Source organism: Caenorhabditis briggsae (assembly GCF_000004555.2).
Source record: "Caenorhabditis briggsae complete genome, chrX, whole genome shotgun sequence".
NCBI classification, from domain to species: Eukaryota; Metazoa; Nematoda; class Chromadorea; order Rhabditida; family Rhabditidae; genus Caenorhabditis; species Caenorhabditis briggsae.
This window is the reverse complement of record NC_013491.2, coordinates 6058431-6083010: the sequence shown is the minus strand read 5'-3', so window position 1 is coordinate 6083010 and position 24580 is coordinate 6058431. Positions and strand designations below refer to the sequence as shown.

Sequence of the window (24580 nt, the reverse complement as noted above, 5' to 3'; positions counted from 1 at the left end):
CAAATAATACACATATTTCATCATTATTTCTTGATGTCTTGAACTCCTGAAACAATTGACAATGCATGAATCTGTTTTGCCAACTCATCGACATCATGAAACTTCTCATTGGTCATTCTCACAATACGAATCTCACTTTTCTTGTCGGGGAACAAAAGGTGTTTCAGCGTATTCCGAGTAACATTGCGCATTTGTGCCAGAAAGTCTTCGTGAGTAATTGAGGTTCGTTTACATTCGTAGTTGTTCGTGTTGTTGCTATTCCGTCGCCCGGCAACCGTCCGAGTAGCAAACCACTTTCGTAGAGAGCTTTTTCGTCGTATTGCCGCTTTGATTTGATCCATGTTTTGAATTTTGGGAAGAGATTTGGAGCGTTTGAGTTTGGCGGTTAGTTGTTTGGGGTCTGGGATTAATGCACCAATGTGGAGGGAACGGCGGGGAGCTCGAAGGTCCTTCGTAGGTGCCATTCGGTCTGGAAAGTATAGTTCACATCACAATGACAACATTTATCAAGTCACGGAGAACTGAATATTTGATTAATACCGTGAAACCTGTATCAGAAGGGGTTCTTCAATAAAGTCCCCTCTAATACAGGAAGGCTCAAGTAATAAATAGAAAGGCCGCTCAAAATGTGATTACAGAAATTTGTCTAAACACATTTTTTGCTAGAAAAATTGTTTTTTTTTCTATTAAATTGATAGACTCTAATAATTTTGAATCAGATTTATGAATAAGAATAAGTTAGGAATTTTGAGCATTTTGAAATTGCGAGCTGTATTGTTTAATATGAGATTGTTCCGTTTGCATTTTAATTTCAGTGTTTTTCTCGGTATCAGTTTACCCTGAGAACATCACATTGCGAGTTAAATTCAAAAAAAAAACATTTTCGCGATCTCAAAAAATTTCAAAATTCTTGAATTTCCCAAATAACGCTGTATGGAGAGAATCAACCGATTCTCTCCGCAGAAATTTCCGAAATTAGCAGAAATAATAGAAGAGCCCCTCTGATTGAAAATCCCTTTGAAGGTACTATGGAACAATATAAGTCGGCCTTTCTAATACAGGTTTTTCGGTATTCAGATTGCAAGAGACATTGAAAAGTGGAACACCAACTATTGAACAACAACAAAAAGAAGAAGAATTGGTCAGCCGATGCCGGTGGGGCAATTATGAGGATTCTCTCAAAAACCGAACATCAAGTTTTCTGTCTCAGATAGTTAGAAGAGCTTACCGGATGAATGTTCATCGTAGTTGGAAATAAATTCCTCCAAATTCCGGACAGTTCCATCGGTAGGGACGGTAACTTTGACAGTTGGGAGGACAATTTCGGAATCTGACTCGTTCTCAGTCTCTGTCTCCGTCTCAAAAATATCACTTTCATCCATCAACTCCCGAATCGACGGCAAATCGTGCATTGTTCGTCTTGGAACCGGACCATTTGGGAATAGGGCGCCGATAGTGGCTCTACGGACTAGCTCGGAGATTCCACGATTTGAAATTCGAACCTTTGATTTTCGATTCATTTGGGTTCGGGGAGCGGTGGAAGCAGAAATGGAAGAAGTAGGAAAAGAAATCAGTAAAAAGAACAGTAAAAAGAAGACAACGGTTGAAAAAATATATGAATCATAAAACCAAAAAAAGAAAAGAAACAAAGAAATGAAAACATATGAAGCGCGTGGTTGTCTCTCAAAAAGAATCTTCTGGAAAATCACTTACCTCCAAATACTCGTCATTAATTTGCTCATTATTCTCTGCTCGTGTTGGCTCTTCTTCTTCTACATGAGTATTGACGACGTGGATAATTTCAGCGCACCAGTTTTTGACAGTCGGATGTTGAGGAGAGTTTAGGATTGCGCGAAGGACATCAGTGCACTCGTTCATGGAGGACACGACATTTTTATTTCTAAAAAATTCATTTTTGAAAATTTTTGACTATAAAAACAAAATTCACAGTTGATTTTTGGCCCTTTTGAACATTTTCAGTGGTTTGGAGCTCGTCAGTCAAGTTTTCCTTCACTTTGAAAATTTTAGAGGGTGCAAAACAGACCAAAATTGAAACTCTGCATTCTTAGAATTTTTCGAAAATTCCTAGTTTTTGAGTAACATGCCGTCATTTGAAGGACACCTGTTTTTACTACTTTTTTACTTTGGAAAATAACTGAAAAACTAGAGATTTCAAAATCATTCTGCAAATGTAAATTTTTCAAATTAGGTTTGTTTCACACACTCCACAATTTTCAAAGTGATAAAGAACTTGATAGTCGAAATCGAGGCTCCTGAAAATGGTCAAAAATGGCCAAGAATCAAAAGAAAAACATGTTTCTGTATATGTTATTGACCGTTTTTACCTCTTGTTGTACACATTGAGCAAGTTGAGAATCAGCTGTCTGACACATTGAAAATCTGGATTCATTTCTGTCATACTTGCCAGATGAAGAGGGCTCTCTCTATCAGGAACTCTCAAACTATCACCGGAAGATCTTGATAGGGCTCTTCGGGGAATCGGAATACGTGTTCCAATGGTTGATGCTCGTTTTCTCAACACAAAGCTGAAGAGGAATGGTCCAGAATTGTCAGAAGCGATGCTGGTTCCTCCAGAGAATGTAGAAAGTCGAAGGCCGACACTGGATCGAGATGAACGTTGACTCATGACGGAGGAAGCACGACTCGACCATCCACCAAGAGAGGTTTCTGGAAAAATATTCAAAATGGTTATTTTTTCCAATTTATAAAATGAGGAACCTAAATTTCAATTCACTAAAATTTGCAAAAAAGAACTTCCCATGCCGGGAATCGAACCCGGGCCGCGTGGGTGAAAACCACGAATCCTAACCACTAGACCACATGGGATGGCGAGTGTATGTCTATTCAATGTTCTAAACATGTTGAACAAACACGCAGCCCATTTTTTCCTCCCTCTCTCTCACTCTCGCTCGTCTCTCGCTGACTCACCATCAGAACTTTTCCGGCTGCCACCTATCTGACCGCTGAGAAGAAGAGGAGCGCAATCGGACACTTCACTGCCCGACAATTCGGGCGAGTTGACAAAGTAGCCGAATTCAAATTGAGATAGTGCAGATGGACGGCGAATTTCGATCAAAGGCAGTCCAGGAATCGCTTCGGACTTGATGGACGTCGTGTGTCCAACAACATTGTTGTTCCTTCTTCTAACGAGTTTCCAGTCAATGGTCCAGGAGATCTGAAACTTATCATCTAGGACTGAAAAAAACAATTAAATTATTACCTTGGAGGACTAGCTCCCTGAATTTCCAGCTCCGGCAAATACACATATCCCATTGTTCTTGGTCCAATTTTCGAATCATTGGAATCTTGCTGTCCATTGCTTCTGTAGGTTAACCGTTGAGCCTCTCTTCTTGTCAATGGATAGTTCTGGAGTTTTCTGGTGAATTCCAGCACTGCATCCGAGCCACTTGTATTGCTCTCATTGGAATCTCCTGAATAATTATAATTTTTAGTAAGAAATGAAAATTGTCAGAAGGGTAAGTGTACAAACACTATTATATGCATTTTCAGTAAAACCAAAAATGTAAGATGATACATTTTGAAGAAGCAAAATGTGTGAGCTAACAGAAAATTCACGGTGCACAGTAACAGAGTGCAAGAATTGGAAAATGCGCGGTGATTACAGTATTTTACAGTTCATATTGAGCAATTTTGACTATTTTCGAGAGTCCGCTTAGCTGTCACGGTTTTGATTATTTTGGAAGTTTTAGAGGGTGTAAAACAGACTTAGAATGAAAACTTTGCATTCACCTAGTTTTTTTGAAAAATATTTTTTCAGCTACTTGCAGATTTCTGAAAGACACCTTTCTTGGTCGGTTATTGTACTGAAACCCTGAAAAAGTGAAATCGGCAACAAAGTGAAAAACTAGGAATTTTCAAAAAATTCTTAAAATGAAACGTTTTTAATCTAGGTCTCAATTACACTCTCTAAAATGTTCAAAGTGTTCGGAAACCTGAAAGCCGAGCTTCAGAGCCCTGGAAATGGCCAAAAATTTACTGAAAAATATATCTCGTTGACCGGTACTGTAGGTTCCTATCTAGGCGGGCAACTGTCATAGTTATCATTTTCAACTTTTCATGTCTCGCATGCGGTTACTCAGATTGAAGAAAAAAAGAGTTTTTACAGAAACTCCAGGCACAGTGTCGTGTGAAAATCTTATCAAGCATTTTCACAAGACATTGTTTGATGTGTGAATTTTAGAGAAGTAAAAATGAATAACACAACAAAAAGTCACTGTGCGGTAAGGTGGATTCACTTCTCGATGTCCTCTTGCACGGATCTGTCCCCATACGACTCCGAAAAAGGGATTGAATGTATTTGGGCAGATGCTTCTGAACGGATGACGAAGAGGAATTGGTCTTTTTCGAACGATTCGACCCGCTACTTGTATCTGTTCCTAGTCTGAAATATAATTTACGTGTTTCTGTATCCTTCCAACTAGTCGAACCTTTTCCTTCTCTCTCGATTCTTGATATCCTTTGCACCAGAACTCAACCGTTTAGGCCGAATAATCTCAACTGAGCTGGACCGTCTTATATGAACTCTCTTCGATGCTCGAGATCCTTGATCGACGCGCAGATAATTTTTGTCCCGTTTACTATCCTCTCGCCTATCAAAACATTTATCTTTACCGAAATTTCTGGAAAATAAGCGGATATCAAACAACGGCCAACTTAAAATTACACGACAATTTTATACCTATTGTTTCCCAGACTACAACTCGAGTGAGCTCTCGGATCGTTGATTGGTTTGCATACATGATCTACTACAGTAGTCGCTGCTACTGGCCGTTTTTTGGTAACAAGACCAAGATCCCAGGATAGTTTGTGAAGGAGGAGACGGAGAAGAAGGACCGAGTCAAGAACCAAGCCAAGTTTACAAAGATGTGCTTCCAATTGTTCCAGGGATATCAGAATTTGGCAGCCCAATTGTGTCAACTTCTCTGTGTTTTTCTCAATGATATTTTTCTGTTCAGATTGGTTGGGAAGAACTGCCGGTGGAGATCCCGCACTTGGTGATTCTTCTGTTATTGGCTCACTCGCAGATAGATGTTGGCTCTGTCTTACGAGCTGCAAAAAATACGAATTGTGAAAAAAATAAAGATAAATTGTATTTTCAATCTCGTACTTCAGCCACTTCAGCCAACACTTTCAATAATACCCCTTCCACGGAAACAGCTGATCTGGAAAATGTACTCCGGCTACGCGGCGTGGTACATGTCTCGCAAATGTAGTCGTCCTCGTTCTGTTGGCTTCCACTTTTTAGAGACGGCTCGGATGCTTCAAATTGTACTGTTTACTGAACATCAGGCTCTTGCAAAACCCACTCATTAGATTAAACAGGTTGACTCGACTATTAACTTGATCTCCAATGCCGACGTAGACCAGAACTCGCGCCGCATGATATTTGACAAAGGTTCCGTACTTTGTACTATGGTTGGTATAGTAAAAAGCATCGCCTGGTAGAAGCATGTTGTGGAGCTTCTGTTCAACCCCTACTTTAACAAAGTTTCATGAGTGGAAGAATCTAGAGCTATTAAAGCAACAACTTGCAGAAGAATGCATAGTAGTTGAGGTTCTAAAGTTGTTTCCAGGAGGGATATAAAGCTTTGGAGTTGATGATACTCGGATAGTCGATTCCGGAATTTTCTGAAAATCATATTTTGAACTTCAAATGTTTTTTAAGGATTTCCCCTACTTAGCATGTGTCAAGAAGAGCAACAATCTGGCGACTAGAATCTGTGTACAATGTGCACAACATTGCCTCCATCGGTGCGCAGGACTGCAAACGGGGTTAGAGCCATCTCGTTGTTGCATTGTTAATGCGTTGTGCAGAGCGGCAATAACTGAATGATAGAAATGACGACATGTTTTTAGTGCAAACACACATACCATGGCCAGGATCCATGTCACTGAAAGCATTCATTAAATCCGACTTATGGCGAGTGGGTGCAACTGTTGGCGATGGAAGAAAAGATTGGTCTCTGGAAATAATTATTAGGTGGAGTAAACTGGAGAATTGGAAGTAGTACTTATAGTTGGCTCCATAAATGAAAACGTGATCGACAGTTGAGTTTTGGTCTGCGTTGGAGTTGAACGATTCGCCAGCTGGAAAATCTTTTTCGTAGATGTGCACTTTGAGCTCAATTACCGTAAAAACTCTATTAGATAGCCATGGCACTCTATTGTTCGGAAGTGCTCTAGGATGGCACTATATTAGATGCTGGCATTCAATTAGGGGTGGCTATCTAATAGAATTTTTACGGTATCTCGGTTCTAAGGAGCGATGTCAAACAAAAATTTGTTAACTGATAGAATGTTGGTGATGTTGTGAACAACATTTTATCAGTTGACAAATTCGTGATAGCTTTCAAAGCAACCAAAATAATTGAGCTCAAAGTGCCCATATAGAGTTAAAACACTTGAAAACTAAAATCTCACATGGTGTTGGGGGTTCATCAGAATCAAAAGCATGAGATCTATTCAAAATCCTTGACGAATGAAATATGACATCGTTGAAAGCAAACAAATCATGTACCAAACCAGCATCAATGATCTGGAAGACTCTAAATTACATATTTCGGTATAATTCAAATATAGCCCCCCACCTCAATATGACCCCCCCCCCCACCTTATAAACAACTATAGTAGAGTCCCCCACCAGTACAAAAATTGGTGGGGGGGGGGGGGCTCTACTGAGGTGTGGGGGGCTGGAGTTGGATTGGTTGATTAAAGTATGGTCCCCCACCAGTACAAAGTGGGGGCCTATTCTTGAAGAACCTGGTATTCTTAAAATATGGCCCCACCCCTCCCTGCCTTCTTCAATTAAATCCCCCCCCCCCAAACATTCAAAAATAGCCCCCCAAAAAGAGAACCTTATCTGAGCCCCCCCACTTTATTCAAATATGACCCCCCCCCCCCACCTATTCAAAAATAGCCCCCCACCTATTCAATTTTAGACCCCCACCAATTCAAAAATAGGTCCCCACCATTTTTTGGCCTAAGCCTGAATTTTAGAATGTTTTAATTTTGGAAGTTCTGATAAGATATAGATAGCTGAAAAGTATTTTTCAGAAAAAGTTCCCAAGAAACAAGGGAAAACTTTTTTTGAATTGGGATGGACCATTTAAAAGTGGGGGTCTATATTTGAATTGGTGGGGGGGGGGCTTTTTTTGAACTGCTGCAAGTGTCTAGATTGTTGGAGGTGGGGGGCTCTACTATGGTTCATTTTGGGGGGCTATACTTGAATTGGGGTGGGGGCTATATTTGAATTCAGCCCATATTTCCCGAGTACACTTAGCAAAAACCTTATTCAAAGTGTTAAGTGCAGAAAATTGGCGGCTTGTCCCTTTCTGAAGAAATGTGAAACAAAACGTGGCAATTTGACTAAGCAACCAGGTGAGATGAAGTTTCTTCTGCTTTTTATAAGTTGGTGTCGACGATTCGTACTCCTCGATGGCAGTCTGTAATGTTTCGGAGTATCTTCCATGCTTACGATGGGCTGGACCTGACCAAGCCTCTTCCAAAACTTTTCGTGGTCATTAAAAAAGTTACGAATTTTCTGTCAAAACAAAACATTTGCAAAGAGTGTCATTAGAAAATTGTTTTTTTCATTGACAATCGAAAATTTCCTCAAATTTCAAATGGTTTTTTCTGGAACCTGGTTCCCGTTTTTTCATTAATGGTATTTTCGAGTTTTCAATCAAGTCTCACATGAATCATTTTGTGCAGCAGCCCTCCCATATGAGCGTCGAATTGATCGCGATCGACACTGCTTGGTGTGTTCTCCATTTGAGTTGCAAATTTGGAAAGAGAGTTCTGGAAGTTGCTGTTGAAGAATTCCAATTTTTTGCGAAAACTTACGACAATATTGTCGAGACATTCCGGATTACATGCCATCTTCTTCAACAATTCCCATGCCTGCTCCCAACTGACACAGTCGATGACAGGATCTGGAGGAATACGAATACAAGATGAAATCAAGCGTTTCTCGGATAGTGTTCTTGAGTCCGAGCGAAGAACCACATTTCGCCACATCTTTTTTAATGATTTTTGAATAAGTAAAACGGAGAAGGGATGTTTGGGGGAGAGCTCTAAGATTCAGAGATTCAGATTGAAAATTCCAACTTCATCCCTCCTCTCACTCTCTCTCTCTGCCTCTTTTATTCCTCTTTCACCCTCCATTAATCCCTATTTTCGCACACATCTTTTAGGGGTGTCTTTAACGGGTGGAACCACCGAAAATGATTTTGATTTTGAGAAGGGGGTCGTGGTGTTGTTTGCGCTGTCATAAACTGACGTTGGTATTAAACGTAGGGGATCTTAGAAAACCTGACATATCGAAAAAGAAGAAGGAAAAAACCAAAACAAGCAGCCGAAAAAGTTTGCAATGATTGCGATGACAAGGTTTTGAAATTAAATTCCTTCTCAATGAAGTATGACAAGAAAACGAGAGGAGAAGGAGGGGAGGAACAAGAAAAAAAAGAAAGTCCCATTTCAGTTAGTTCTCCTTTATTTTGTCGTTAGTTTTTTTTCTTCAAATGTATTAGGATGGACAAAATTCAATTTTTTGGGAATTTTTTCCAAGAGAAAAGTAACATCGGATTCATTTTTACAAGGTTATCTCAACACCTTGTGAACTTAGAATTTTATGAGAATTTCGGGATAGATCATACTCCGGTCGCCGATTTCAGCCGGGTTATACCAGTTTCAGTACCAATATTTTCAGAAATTTTTTTCAACTTTTTAAATTAATCCAAGTGGTGGAAAAATCAAAAATTTACAAAAAGGTTTCGAAAAACGTCTGAAATATGAAAAATTAATCATAAGTATAACACAACTAATTTTATGTTCAAAAATATTTTGAAAGTTGAGAAAAAAAATCGTCTTTAAATGTACTGTTTTTGAACTGAAGATAAGTTTTTGGTACTAAAACCGATATGAAAGTAGCTAGCGGCATCTAAAAACTTCAGTGGTACTTAGATAAGAAATTTTCAAACAAACCTGAGAATTTCATTGAAATCTGGATATTAGTTTTTAGTTAGAACAATTATAGAATTTCCAATTTTCAAAAAAAGAGCTCAACTATTTCATGAGAATACTTTTTTTTCAAATTTCGAATCTCTAGGATTGAAAATACTTGAACAAAATAAGTTCAAGTTGCTTGAAATAAAAGAACTCAACTAGTTGATGAGAATGATTAGTTTTTCAAATTTTCAAGTTTTAGATTTTAATACACTAGACCAAAATAATTTCAAGTTGCATTCATAAATTTAACGGTTGTCTCAAAACCCTACTTTCTCAAAACTCGGGTAATCGAAAACCCTCTAAAAATAAAGCCTCTAAAAATTAATCAAACGAAGGCAACGGCGGTGGAAACACATTTAAGATTGGGGCCAAACTGCAGAGAGCCGAATAAAGCAACAAAGTGTTGTGTGCAAACTCAAAACAAGAAATTGGGGTTTGAAATCGTAGGAAGCGGGGAGGAAAAAGAAAGGAATAGTGATAAGGGCGGGTCGGAAGCTGGAAATCTGCATTGAAAGCAAAAAAGCAGCAAAAACAAATAAACAAACCGAATCAAAAGTAACAACTTACATTCTTTGACATTTCTGGATTTGCGATGAAGTTGAAGTGAGACCAACGACTTCCTCCTGGCAGATTCTTTGGCCGACGACGTTTCCAGCATACTGCACGTGGAGACACTCGCTGCAGCAGACGGTTTTGGGCTCAGAGGTGCTTTGGACAGTGATCGCTCTCCTTGAGAAACTGAACAGAAAATAAACGACACACTAGGCAACTCAAAAAATTTAGCGAGGGTAGGAGATAATGCTGGAGCAGTGAGTGGAAAAAAAATCAGAGTGCTTTCATTGATCCTGTGTCGTCTTCTGTTGGAGAGAACGCGTATAAATCAAATTATGAAGTCATCAGCGGGTAGCTAGCACTTATAAGACAAAGATAGAGGAGAAGAAAAACGAAAAATTGTGCATATGTGTGAGCTCCTCTAGAACATGAGACGCTCCGATGTCTAATTTGATACACAACTTTTTTCACTCTTGACACTCACCATTGTCGACTTGAAGTCGATTCCAATTTTTCGCTGATGGACCTGGTGTGGATCGAGACGGCGGTTCACTATCTCCAGAGCACGCGTTCTTGAAAAGCTCTTCAACACATGTCTGCTGAAGTTTTTTGAGCTCAGGAGCAAGGTCAAGTGGACAGATTCCTCGCATATTTTTTTGCTCAATTCTGGAAATTAATTTTGGTTCGAAAAGTTATATTTTTGGACACTCACTGGGCTCCAAAGAAAATGAGCGTGTGTAGGCAGGGCCACGACAGCGGCGATTCTCGTACGGCTAACATCAGCGGCGTGTTGCCATCCTCATCACCTACAATCATTATTAATTCACCAATTATTTATTTTTGCCTCTTCGTTTTTTTCTTGACGACAGGAAAATGAGGAGTGCGTGGTTTGAGGTGGTAGACTCAATAAAAAATGCGTTTGATAAATAAGATATCTATCATACAGAGTTTTCTGGGGGATATTAATAATAATAGCTGAATAACAGTGTTTGAAATAGAATTTTGAAGCAGATACATAGAATAAATCATTTTTTGAATTCCTGATTGGGAAGTAGTCAAAATTGCAAAACGGTCTTGAAAAAACGGTCCAGAATTTTTCAATTTGTCAGAAAGTTTCATAAAACACTTCTGAGCATCTAATACAAATTCAACGAAACGATATGAGCAGCTCCCAACAACACAACTCTTGGCTTAATGCCAATCATTGAAAATTTTCTGGAACGTTTGTTCAGATTTCAATTTTGACAGTCAAAGTATACGGCTAAATAAGAGATTATGCAGTGTTTCTCAATCGAATTTTGAATTACATAACACTTTTTTCCTCATTTTTGGCACTTTTTCGAGGTTTTCGTTTGATAAATTTATTTTTGGCATTTTTGATATATTTTCCCAATGAATTGTAATCGTTTTATTTTTATTACAAAATTTTGTTCTACGTTTTATTTTTTTCAAATTTGCGTGCTTTCCTAAATTGCACATTTTTAGAATATGCCAACTTCTCCCAAGATCTTTCTCCCGAAATTCTGCAAGACCTCTCTCCTCCGCGTACCTAAATTGACATCTCCTCCGTAAGCGATGAGCAATGCTATCAGCTCGCTTGACTGCGACCTCACTGCAACACCCAACGGCGTCTGATCCACAATTGACACGACACGAAGCTGTGAGCACGTTGAACACAATTCTGGCGTCATGGAGTGCGTTCTGAAATCATTTGGGATCTTCATAAATGAAAAAAAAAGAAAAACGCGGACCTAAAATACAGCCCTTTTTATATATTCTTATCACGAAGCTCTTTGAAGAAGATCATTGATGAAAAAGAAGTACCCGACTCACCTTGGAATGATTGACGTCAGTGGTATATTACCAGTCGCCGTACAGTTTCCTTTACAATGACACGATGCTGGTGTATTTGGATCATAGCCATTTTTGAGAAGAAGTTCAACAATGTCTCGTTGTTTGTGAGCAACAGCCATGTGCAAAGTATTCATCATTGCACATGTGGATCTGTAGGAAAACAAGGAACTAGAAATTGAGGAAAAAACTGACAGACGGAGAAAATGTTTCAAAAATGATATTTGAAAAATTTATATTTTTTAAGAATATAACATTTTTAAAGATTTTTAAAATTCTTAAAAACGATATAGTGCCGATTAAATGATATGCAAAACCGTATTTTCAGTGGATTTTTGGCCATTTTGACCAATTTCAGGTAAGCTCTTTTTTACCTTTTAGTACAAAAACTGGCCCAAAAGAGTGATCATTCAGAAATCGGCAAATCGCTCAAAAACTAGGAGTTTTCGAAAAATTCTGCTAATGCAAAGTTTTCAATTTAGGTATTTTTTGCACCGTTGAATACAGGGTGGCTGAAAAGTATTGAGACACTTGTTTTTTGTTGTCGAGTTGTGCAACAATTGAAAGATCGAGGACATGTGTTGGAGCTTAATGGTGGGGACCTATTTTTGAAAAAAGAATATTCGAAGTTCGAGCCTTCGGCCTTGATGCACGCCTTCAAACGAGCTGGAACAGAAGCGACGGTGCGCCGGAGGTAGTCATCGTCAAGATCATCCCATGCTTTGAGCAAAGCGGCCTTCAGTGAATCCACATTTGGGTGCGATCGAGCCATCACCTTTTCCTCCAAATATCCCCAAACGGAAAAGTCGAGTGGATTCAGATCGGGCGAGGAAGCGGGCCACATGTCCTTGCCCCAGTAGCCAGGGAAATGAGCGTCGAGAACAGCTTTCGTGGATTTCGAGCCATGGGACGGGGCCCAATCTTGTTGAAGAATGAAGGGTTGCTGGCCAAAGTGGCTAGTGACCCACGGACGTAAAACATCCATCAACACCAACTTTTGGTACACATCCGAGTTGATTTTCACATTTCTATCAATGAAAACCAATGGGACTATACCTTCCGACGTCAATCCAGCCCACACCATCACTGACTTTGGAAAAAGTCTCTTGTAGGCCAGACGACGTTTTGGGGACTTTGCTTCGTCCTTTGACAACAATTGCCGAGCATTCTGTCGGTTCGGAAGCGGCTCAACCGTAAAAATTTTCTCATCAGTCCAAATGACTTCAGAGAGGCGGCGCACCTTGAGTGCGTCGAGCAACTTTTTCGCTTTTTCGAGCCGATTCTTCTTGGACTGTTCTGTGAGGTATTGGCCACGAAGGAGCCGATAACTGTTCAGACCCAAGTCCTTTCCACAATGGATTGAACCGATTGTCTTGAGATTCCGACCGATGAAGCCATTTGGTTCATGCTGACCGCATCATTTCGTGTGATTCTCTTCTTGATGATGCCACGAGTCCGGCGAGTGTTGACAGTACGAGGTCTTCCGCTTTTCTTAAGCTCCAACACATGTCCTCGATCTTTCAATTGTTGCACAACTCGATAGACAGTTGCTCTCGGAAGAAGAAGTCTTCGAGCGATGTCACCGGTGGAGATGCCGTCGTTGACAGCTTGGCAATGGTTTGGCGATGAGGAGAAGCTCGCATAACTTCGTGAAGAGATAAAGTGATGGGAAATGGCTCTAATGTCGGCTTATATACGCTCCCTATTTTCGAAATAATACGAAACTTTTCGAAAATACGACTTGGCACGGTGCCAAGAGCCATCATAACAAGTGTCTCAATACTTTTCAGCCACCCTGTATTTTCAAAGTGATCGGAAACTAGACATCCGAGTTCCACTCCTAATAGTTATTAAAATGACCAAAAATCAATTAAAAATACGTTTTGTACATTTGTTTTGAACATTATACTTTTCTGGTATTACGTAGACTACCTAAAGTGACTGTGAGACACGAAATGCCACAAGCAAAAAAAATTATGGCCTTGATTACTCATAACAAATGTATCTAGCTGTGAAAAAGCGTTACACTACTCTTTCGATGATGTTGGATGTGTGAATGCTTTTTAGAAAGTTTATAAATATTTTATACACTCCTCTCTGAAAGTTTTGGTTCCTGACAACTGAATGTCTGAGAATTTCGCGCTTCTTTTTTTTTGTCTTGGAGGTCCAAGAAGTTTGAAAATTTTTCTATGAATCTAAAACTAGCGAAGGTATCCAAAATATGGATGTGATTCACATTCCGAGGCATACATCATTTTGATAAATGTAGATTGCTCATGTTTAAATCATGCAACTTGTCACCCCCTATCTCGTCTACATGACATTCAAAGCCCCCACCTTCCTCCTGAATGCGTCGACACCGTACTGCTGGCGTTGGAACGGCGATGCGCCCCCGCGCCATGTCTTCGTTGCGCGAGATCGGTCAGTGTGTTTGTGCTACCTGAAAGATAGGGGAGAAATAGAGAAGGCTCGTGCCGAGGGCTCATCAATTCAGGGGCGTCCACCCGAGTTTCCTATGAATTACCAATTGACGGCGATGTTGACATTGGTTGTTTTGAACTATGCGCCGTCAGCAACCTTTCCACCAAGTTCACATCTTCATAATGTATTGCCTGGAAATTTTACGTAACTGATTAGAAGGATCGGAGATAAAAGGGAATAAAAATTCAATTTGTGTCTGTGAAGCCGGGAAGTTTAAAAAGTGGAAATAAAAAAGCGTTGATGTCTGTGGGTGAGCGAAGAAATAGCAAAATGTCAATAGAAAAACAATTCTAGAAAAAAGGAGAGGAACAAGAAAAAATGCAGTAAAAGGACACAAGTCATCAAGTAAAAACTTTAACGAACATTTCGGACGAGACGAAAAAGTTCATTTGTCACGAGTGACTCTTTTTTTGTTGAAACGTTTTTTTATTCAGAAGACAAAAGGGCATTCCTAGAGTTTTTTTGTATAGAACGTCCATGGGATCCTTCAGCGTTGAGAAGTTTCAAGATAAAAATAGTTTTAAAAAATCAATTTTTACTAATCGAAAAAAAATTTTACGGGAATAAGAAAAATTAGCCATTTGACACTAAAAAGTGTCAAAAACGCCAAATTTAGCATAGAAATTTAAGTTCTATCCATTTAAAGCAAATTCCCTCGTTTTTTATTATTACAAAAAAATGTTGTTAAATACGAAAATAATACTCAAGTTTCGGCTTTCACTTTGAAACTTTGGTCGTTGGAAAAAACAATTTTTGTACTTGTAAAATTTTTTGAAAAAAAAACGGGCCCAGCTTTTTAAAAATTCTCTCGGCCCTGTCCGATAGACCCGTGTTGCCAAAAAATAATTTCCTGAGAATTTTTAAACTAAATTTGAAGGTCTTGAGAGCCCGGCCAGGACCTCTTGATTTCGAAATTTCGAAAAATCATTTTTCAACTTCAATTTTTTTTTTGTTTCATTACTCCTTGTTAATAATTTTTTATATAGACTATATAAAATTCCCACTTTCAAATTCAAGGAACGTCAAACACAGACAACAAAAGTGGGGAAGACTAAGAAAAAAGAAAACAGAAGAAGAAATGAAACTCGAAAGAATAAGGAAGTTGTACTTGACCCCAACGCAGAATTTATAATGAAAATAGGACTCACCTCGAGCATTATTTCCGACAAGTTTTGGGTGACAGATGGTTTTCGATCATCACTGAAAAATAGACGTCTTCGTAGTTTTCGTGGTGTCGATCGTGATAGTCGCATTTTTTTTGCTTTCTCTCTCTCGAAATATTTTGAATTTATGATGTTCGAAGATTTTTTCTCTTTTTATACTACATACTAGTATATTTTAACGGACCATAGATCTCTGTGATAGACAATGAAATAAGGGAAGCTAAAAAAACAAAGGCTATTTGTATAATTAAATCAAACTGCTACAATACAAGACATGTTTTATTTTTGTCATATGTTCATTTGTTAAAAGATAAAACTAACATTGACGTAGATAAGTGGAAGGATCGTTTTGTAAAAGGAGAATCTATGCATTCAACTAAGTATTTATAAGTGGGAGGGAAATGAGCTGCATTCGAATTTGATATTCAAATTATTCCCGACTAGCGGGGACTGTGGCGGTCTCCGTTCTTTTTTTGAGATTCTAATTAGGATAACAAGTGAGTTGTATTTTGATTTTTAATATTTTGATCTCAGATATTTGAATTTTTAAAAATCGATCCAGTGAAAAAACGGCTCCACTATGACATTTAAGTCCTTCAAAAATGATTGGTCATAAATGTCTTTGGTATACCTCAGAAATAATTTTCTAGTCCTAAAAAAAAGTTTGTCCTTCGAAAGAATATTGGTCCTAAAAACATTTTCTAGTCTTTGAAAATTTTTGGACCTTTAAAACATTCTATGGTCCTAGAGCTCAAAACCATAACTGAAAATTGAAGTTTCAAATTGAAAAAATTCCTGATCCCGATCAGTTCATTTTTTTCAAATTTCAATAAAAATCACATAGCTTTCCTTCTTGACCTTACCGTTCCCGCATAACTCTCTGCGCAGCGCCAAAAGTGAATGATCTGCCAGTGTCCGTGGGTGTTCCGACGAGTGATGAGCACTCGCTACTTTCTCCCGTATACCGTCGACCGGATAATCCTGAAGTTTGATATAGAGGGAAAAAAACAACACATTAAACGTCTGACTCATTTATGATATAGAATTTTTTGTTGATAAAACAAAAAAATGTCAGAAAATTCTTGTAAAAATGAAAACTATGAATAGAACCAACAAGAGGAGCGAGTTGTCATTATCCAGAAAAAAAAACGATGCACTAATGCTCAATGATCCTCGCCTATTTTGTTTCTTTGAAAATGACGAGAGACACTCGAGGAAATAATACTGGGAGGTTTTGCTGTTCTTAAAGGAGAGAACGTTTTTTTTTTGAAAACTAAAGATTAGAGGGTTTGAAATTTTGAAGTAAAAATTCAGAAGGGACTTCTAGAAGAGGATGGCTCACCTGATTGCCCGCTTTGTTGTCGCTGAAGTCGTTGCCGAAGTCGTTTGGCAGTGGATGCTGATGGTTCGGTTCGTGCCAATTCGGTCGTATACCCAAAGGGGTACCTGTACTCATTGCCCATTTATTGATTATCAAAAATACCCGATCAACGGAAAAAATGTTGTGTGGATATTATGTTTGAATCGGGTAGGAGTGTAGGCCCCTTTTTGCTAACAAAATGGAATAAACACATACATATATTGAAATTTGATTATCTGCTTGGCGTAGAGTTGTGGATTGAAAGCCAAGGAGTTTTTTTTTCGTCTCAGTAGGAACAACTTAGACAAAAATATGAAGAGAGAAGAAAAACTGAGAAGACTAGAGACTGACTTAGTTCCCGAGAAATATGGGGATGGGGTGATAAGCAGGAAAAGATGAATTAGACTTCTTACATTACGATGATGACGGAAAACACATACCTGTTAGTTGAAGGGAGCACTTAGAAAATGATGCCTAAGGAATTGGCAAAGGAAATGGTAAATTAAAACACATGCGTAAATGTGTCATATGATCCTTTCTCCTAGTCTAATCAATAAAAATCCCAGAGTTCATAGGACCTGTTTTTTTTGGTCAAGCTAGAGCTCTCAAAAGGCCAGAGATTCCTTTTCCTCTTCAAAACTTTTTTTCGACTTCTTCGACTCTCTCCTCCCATCGATCAAATTACACCATTAACACCCCTTCTAACGATAATGGTCAGCTCGCATTTCAAATCGCATCCTAATTCTTTTTTTTCTTTTTTTATTATGACTTACTCATCACTAGTCAATTCAAGTTCACTGACATGGAATGACTCCCAAGTGTTACCTTCGAAAAAAAATCGAGACCTATATGGTTGGATAGAGCGTAAAAAGTTATTTTTGATTCCAAACGGAATAGTTGGTAAAAATTGTTTTTTGGGAGTTATGGTCCAAAAAGTACCAAAAAATGCCTAAATTTTCAAAAAATCGTAACTTTGTCAGTTTATGTCCGTTTGTTGAAATTTGAAAAACAATAGATAGACAATTAATTGAACATTTGCAAATAAATTTTATTAATTTTTTCCTATTGATTGGATTATTGATTTTTTGAAAAAATTAAAAAAAAATTTCAATATCTTAAAAATCCTAGGTTAACTTTTTTTCATTATGTTCATTGAATTCAGCACATTTGATTTACTATGGAACCATATCAATACCCCGGGGGAAATCATGCTCACACAAGTTATGCCGAAAAATATCGATTTTTGGCAGTTTGCTTCTTTGAATTCGTTGTCCTCGGCGGCCGGTATGGTGAGGGGCATACTTGTTTTTGTGATTTTTACTTGCGCATCGTTTGCCTAGAGTGTTTCAAATAAAATCCTGCGACATACAAAGTCAATTTTTCAAATGCCGTACCATTTCTTAAAATCATCATCTTGAAAAAATCAAAATTTTGACATGTGACCGGGCACATCTATAGTTAAACTTGATAGAAACGGCCAAACTGTTTTCTTAACATAATCAGAAGAACATAATCTTATCAACGGCTTGAACAGAATTTCGATTTAGGCCCTAGAATCAAAAATATTTCCGATTTTCCGAGCTTGACCCCTATTTTTGGTGAAGTGTGATATGTGACAGGGCACATCTATAGTTAATCTTGATGGAAATAGCCAGACTCTTGTTTAAACATGATTAAAATGACAAAATCTTATCAACGGCTTGAACAGAATTTTAAAATATCGAAAACCGTTAACGCCATTTGATTTAAAATGAAACAATAACATAGAAAAAAGTAAAACCAACTTGGTCCTTGTGGTGAAAGTAGGTTAAACGAACGATTTCTGAAAGATATCCTTCCAGCTTCGGACAGCCGAAATCGACCTTTTTCTATTTCACCTATTTTCACGATACGAAACAAACCAATAACATTTTTCTAATAGTATTTTTTAAGTTTAAATCGAATGGCGTTAACAGTTTTTCGATATTTTTCTTCGTTCTCAAGTTATGATCAAAAACAAAAGGTGTCCCATCATCAGTGAATATTTTTATTTTTAGGGCCTAATTAAAAATTCTGTTCAAGCCGTTGATAAGATTTTGTCATTTTAATTATGTTTAAACTAATGTTTAGCTGTTTCCATCAAGTTTATCTATAGATGTGCCCTGTCACATATCACACTTCACCAAAAATAGGGGTCAGACTCGGAAAACCGTAAATATTTTTGATTTTAGGGCCTAAATCAAAATTCTGTTCAAGCAAATGTTCAATTAATTGTCTATTTATTGTTTTTTAAATTTCAACAAACGGACATAAACTGACAAAGTTATGATTTTTTGAAAATTTAGGCATTTTTTGGTACTTTTTGGACCATAACTCCCAAAAAACAATTTTTACCAACTATTCTGTTTGGAATCAAAAATAACTTTTTACGCTCTATCCAACCATATAGGTCTCGATTTTTTTCGAAGGTAACACTTGAGAGTCATTCCATGTGAGATTAAATGTGGTTAGAGAAAAATAGGACGAAGACATTGATATCAAGTTGAAAGTATGCTAAGAAGAAAAGAATGGAGAAAGGAAAGTGTTGGTGAATAATTTACATGACAATCACTGGAAAAAAAAGCAGTGGAAAAGTCAGCTTGCAAGAAAAAAATTGATTTTTGAATCGTTGTCTATGGATTTCTTAAGATGTCGATTACTTCGAAAAGCGCACGCAAAAAGTTTCTGATTTCACTTAAATGATTTCACTTAAAGTTTGAAAATCTAAAATTTTATTCAAAAATCACATTACCGAAACTCCGAAATTCTTCAAATCGGAATATTTTAAAAATTCCGGAAAGTTCCGAAATTTTCAAAATCGGAATACTCCGAAATCTGGAAACTAGAAGTTCTCGAAATTTTGAATTTCTAAATTGAAATTATCTGAAAATCTGAAATTATCGGACTCGAAATATTCCTATATTCAGTAATTTTCAAAGTTGCAATATTCCAAAAATTCTGAAGTTTTCCAAATCGGAATATTTGGAAATTCCTGAATTTTCCAAATCAAAACTTTCCGAAAATTTATGATTTTTAAAATTGAAATAGTCTGAAATTTCAGAATTTTCCAAATTGCAATATTTCAAAATTCCTTAATATACAATCGGAAAATTCCGAAATTCTAAATCTCCAAAAAAAATTGGCATCGAAATATTCCAAGTTTCTGTAACTTTCAAAATTGGAATATTTCAAATTATAAGATATTTATTCAAATACGGAATATCTTGAAATCCGGAAAATTCTAAGTTTAAAACTCGAAATATTCTGAAAGTTTCAAAATATCAAAACTTTCGGAATTTTCGACATTCCGAAAAGTTTTGAAAAGGCATATATTCGCTATTCATCCGATTCAAACACAAGAACATGAGAACAATGGGAAATAAAAAAACCATTTTTAGAAAACCCACCGATCCGTTGTTTCCATAGACGAATCCCGTGATGTTGGCATTGAGTCGACCTGGAAAATAACTAATTATAAAAAACCGTCAAAACGGCGAGTATTGATTGCCCTAAGCGTTTTAACCTATCCACAATTTATCTATTTTCCACAAAAAGAGGATATAACAGACAGAAAAGAAGGAGATGAGCTGAAAAAGAATACGCCAGGGCATGTGGAAGATTAGCAAATTCGGGATTAATTTAAGCTGTTGATATGCACATCCATACACACACACATATCCACACATATACATATATAGATACACTAGCACAGCGTGTGTGCCTCTATACAAAAGTGTATCTAGAACCAGTGGTTTTCTGGGATTTTTGACTTTGATGAATTTTAGAAGAGTCTTACGTTACGGTTTCTAATGGAAGATGATAACAATAGCAAATAAAAGAAGAATGTATACGAAGACGTACGTTCCGGTATCATCGTCATCATAGTACATGTTTTTTGAGCTTGAGATTATTTTCAAGATTCGAAACTGGATGAAAAATGAAAAATAGGGTTCGCTTTTATAGGAAAAGTCATATGGAGGCGAATTGAATGAAAATGTTAATGGCTGGTACGATTTCAATCCCAAAGGGCTCAGAGGAAACATTTTAATTTATTCCAAACCCTGCGATTTTTTTCCAAAAGGAAGCCGACTTCCAAAAAATCCCTCTAGATCGCACAAGATAAAACAGGACCACCTGTCTGTTATGGGTGAAATTGGGAACGAGCAAATAAAAGAAAAAAAGGAAAAGAGCTGTCAAGTTTTGATAGAAAGTAAACTTTTTTTTTGAAAGTTAAACTTCACATCATTCTTATAAAGAGAACAGAGTGTGATAACAAAAAATCTCAAATCAAAAATAGAACGGAGCAAGGGGAAAAAGAACAAAGAAAAGCAAAACAAAAACAATGTTCGAAATCCGAGGTGATAATTAGTGTTGATCTAGATGATATCCCGAGCGGTCAGCTGAGAGAAAGAAAGACCAGGAGACCAGACAGAAGAGATCTAGGTAGGTGGTTGAGGACCATTGTAATATAGTGGGGTGGGGGTGGGAAGTGGACAATGGCAACACAATTGACTGATCGAAAACCGCTTTATTATTTTTTGTCAATCGGAGGCTTTTGGTTTTGAACGGATCACTGGTCATTTTTAAAGGTGTGAAACAGATCTCAGTTTTAAAACTTTGAATTGACATGATTTTTTAGGCCCGTTCTTTTACTGATAACGTTTAAAAACACGTTCTTTTGAAATTCGGGATATAGCTTAAAAACCAGGAGTTCAAACTAGGAATAAAAACTAGGAATTTTCAAAAAATCAATGAATGCAAAGTTGTCATTCTAAATCTGTTTTAGATTTTCCAAAATTTTTGAAAGATCGGAAATTTAACAGTCGACCTCCAGACAGCTGAAAGTGGTCAAAACCAAGAGAACAATACGCTTTTGCATATTTCATTGACCAGTACTTAGAGAAAAAAACTTCGAAAAGTAAGGAAAAGTCAGATTCCGTTTTTTTTCAAAACAGCTGGTCAATTTAGGCCTTTTAAGAAGTTTAATTGAGTTTTGGCTGAAAATTGATACTTTTTTAAAAATCGAAAAATTCTAAAAAACAGTAAAATAACCTTCGAACTTGCCTAGAATACTATGTCCGAGTTGTAGTAGAAAATACAAAAAAAACAGAGATATCAGTAAGTTAATAATGAGTACTAAAAAAGTTCACATGAAATGAACGCAAAATCGTTCAATAGTGTCGTTGGGCAATTATGAGAAAGGGAAGTGGTGGGGTATTGCCTACGGGAAACTAGCATACAGGGATATGGGCCAATGTTGATGGCAGTTTCCTAGGTTGATAGTTTAGGGTGTATTCTAATTTTGGGACTCGCATCGCCTATTATTTCCCGTCCCATCACCCTACATAATATTTTTAATCGATAGATATCGGTTTTTTTTAATTTAACAATTATCACAAATCCGTTCAAAAAAGATGCATCACCGTCCTCTTCGAAAATCAAAGCTCTTTGAATAACAAGATTTTCAAAATACAAAAAATTCAAAACGGTTCGATTGTTTTCATACTCTTTCGAAATTCTCTTTTAAAATTCCAAGAAAACTATATATGTTTCTCTTTTTGTCCCATCTTCTCTTTTCAAAAATAGATGAAAAAAGTAAAGAACACATAGCTGTTCGGCTTAACTATATGAGTTTTTTAGGCTTCTGACTTTTGACAAACAGCTGGTGGCAGAACAGGAAAAAGAAAACGAAAATTATATAAAAATGACTGGTGGAAGGGGTCAGACACACTGTCGTGCACTTTTATCTGATCCTTCCTATGCTAGGACTACTTCTCTGTCTTGTGACGCATTGAGGGACAATGTTGAGATTAGCTTTTTTCCATCAGTCTTCTTTTTTTCATATGGATATGTAAAAATTATTGAATGCAGATTAGTGGATCCTCTTATCTCCCGGCTCGAGGATCATAATCCGCTGGTACTAGTTCAACATGCCTTCTTATCTGAGAGGGACAAACTTCAAGAATTTTTTTTCTAGTCTTTCTTTTTTGAATCATGATTCATAAAGAAAATGGGAAAAAACTGGTATATGGCTTCAAAGATTTCAATTTTGAGTCTAGCAAAGAATATAACAATTTTGACCCCCTATACCAATATGAGCAGCAAAAGATACAGTTTCCGAGTTACAGTAATTCCTAAATTCTATGACGTGATCTCAAAGATATCAATCAAATGCAAAAAGTTACAAAATAAAAACAAACAAGTTCTATAATCAGGAAATGAGCAGAGGCATGAAAAGTGCGAATAAAAAGCGGAAACTCGAGGGCTGCTTTTTTTTCATAATGTGCTGCACATGACACACTGCAGTACACACCATTTTTTTGAACTAGAATGTGTTAAAATGGGTGAAAAAAGAATGGAAAAGATTGAATTTTGTGATATTGCTCTGAAGAATAGCAACAACACCACAGGAAGAACGTAAAGCGGACTGATCCCCAAAAGATAACGAGGAATAAATTGAAAAAAATTGATAGCTGAATACAAATCTTGTGCGTAGGTATATTATATAAAAATAAAAACTAAAACTGCTAATTTCCTCTGACCGGAAATGGAGTAGGAAATTGAAGTTTGAAGTTTTAGCCTATTCATTGGGTGAGTGTTTTTTCTGAAAAGGAGAACGCAGGGTGGGATGGAAAACTCCCAAAAAAGAAGTGGCGAGCGGAACAACAGAAAACAATGAAATTACTTGTCCGGAATTCGATAATTACGAGTTGTCTCTTTTGAACGAAAATAAAATGTCAAGGAATATCTGATATCTGACACTGGCGAATGGGGGAGGAAATTGCATATTAGTAGGGTGAGGACTTCTGCAAAACTAGTGGACCATGTAATTTGCGCTTTTGATTAATTTTGTTTTTTTTTTTAATTTTAGACGTGTAAAAATCACCAAAAAAACTACTGATACAACACATTTTCGTTGATTCGACCATTTTCACTAGTCTGGCTCTGATGTTAAGTTTCCGATCACTTTGAAAATCCAGGATGGTGCCAAACGGACTTAGATAAACAAAATTGCATTCACAGAATTTTTTGAAAATTAATAGTTTTCCAGCAATTTGCAATTTGCTGAAAGATATCAATTTTATTCATTTTTTCAATTTTTTAAAATTCATTTTTGCTTGAAGGGTGTCTTCCCAATATTGGCAAGTAGCTGAAAAACTAGGAACATCAAAAAATACTGTGGATACAAAGTGTTCAAAGTTTTCTAAATGATAGGAAAGTTGACAGCCGAGCTCCAGGTTCCTGAAAATCGTCAAACATTACCGACGATCGGCTGAAAATAGGTTTGTTTCAAAACCTTTTGCAGAATAGTTCAGAAGAGTACAGTTGTCTGATTGACTTGAATTGGAGTTCTGTTTATTACTGGATTTTCATTAATACGTACATCTTTCTTATGAAGTTGGAGCATGAATTCTTAGTTTTCAAAATAAAACGTCAAAATTACAGTGGGGATTGAAACAAAACCTGTAATAGAACAGTCCATATATTATTAACTTTGACCCAATTCATTTAGGTTTTTGTTAAATACATTAGAAAGAAATTGGCATAAGGACAGTAGTCCGCAATAATTCCTTGGAAGCTAAGATGCTCTGTGTCGAAATTGACAAAGTTAGTGCCATTTTGCTAGCGTTTTTATGGTATTCTAATCTTCAATACTAATTTTTTTTAACAATATGAAAAAATCGATATAAAAAGCATATTCACAATAAAGAATAAGGCGTGATAGCGACGGAAAGAAGCCAGCAAATTGTCGGGATGTGCTTTATCGATATAAGAGTATGAAAAGAAGAATACTTTGTTCTCGTCACATCCACCTATGATTTAATCCTCCCTTTCCAGCCCCGTAATCTCATTTTTTTCGCGCCAAAAAAGTACAATGGGAGAAGAGAGAAAAGATGAGCCATGTGATTTATCACTTATCACTTTTTTCTGGTCATGTCAGTGTGAGCTAGGAAAAAATAGGAGGAGGAACCAAAGCATAGGGGACCGAGCACATGTAGAATAAGTTTCCAGAAAATGTTTTTTTTTGTTGCAGACAGGAAACTAATTTTGACTAATTAGAATGCAGAAATTTTAAAAACGAACCATCCTTTTTGCTGTTTGAAGC

At 37.1% G+C, this 24580-nt stretch overlaps 2 protein-coding genes and 1 non-coding gene across 3 annotated transcripts; all 3 read right to left on the bottom strand.

The window, feature by feature from the left end:
* Positions 1-23: 23 nt before the first annotated feature.
* On the bottom strand, positions 24-8058 carry CBG17584 (the record flags this gene model as incomplete). Its single annotated transcript, XM_045239246.1, is given in 18 exon segments — positions 24-469; positions 1229-1694; positions 1714-1900; positions 2346-2688; positions 2950-3196; positions 3256-3452; positions 4257-4423; positions 4470-4661; positions 4721-5091; positions 5150-5301; positions 5349-5505; positions 5568-5670; positions 5720-5867; positions 5914-6129; positions 6463-6577; positions 7329-7484; positions 7735-7839; positions 7885-8058. The coding sequence occupies 18 exon segments, from the start codon at positions 8056-8058 to the stop codon at positions 24-26; spliced, it is 3942 nt and encodes a 1313-aa protein (XP_045096250.1).
* On the bottom strand, positions 2776-2847 carry CBG28471. Its single transcript has one exon. It is a non-coding gene (tRNA).
* A 1311-nt stretch (positions 8059-9369) lies between the features above and the next one.
* CBG17582 lies at positions 9370-15969 on the bottom strand (the record flags this gene model as incomplete). The annotated part of the gene is given in 10 exon segments (XM_045239245.1): positions 9370-9551; positions 9616-9786; positions 10072-10266; positions 10313-10364; positions 11078-11139; positions 11150-11301; positions 11434-11604; positions 13789-13891; positions 15041-15132; positions 15959-15969. 10 exon segments carry the CDS (start codon positions 15967-15969, stop codon positions 9370-9372), a joined length of 1191 nt encoding a protein of 396 aa, XP_045096249.1.
* Positions 15970-24580: the final 8611 nt, after the last annotated feature.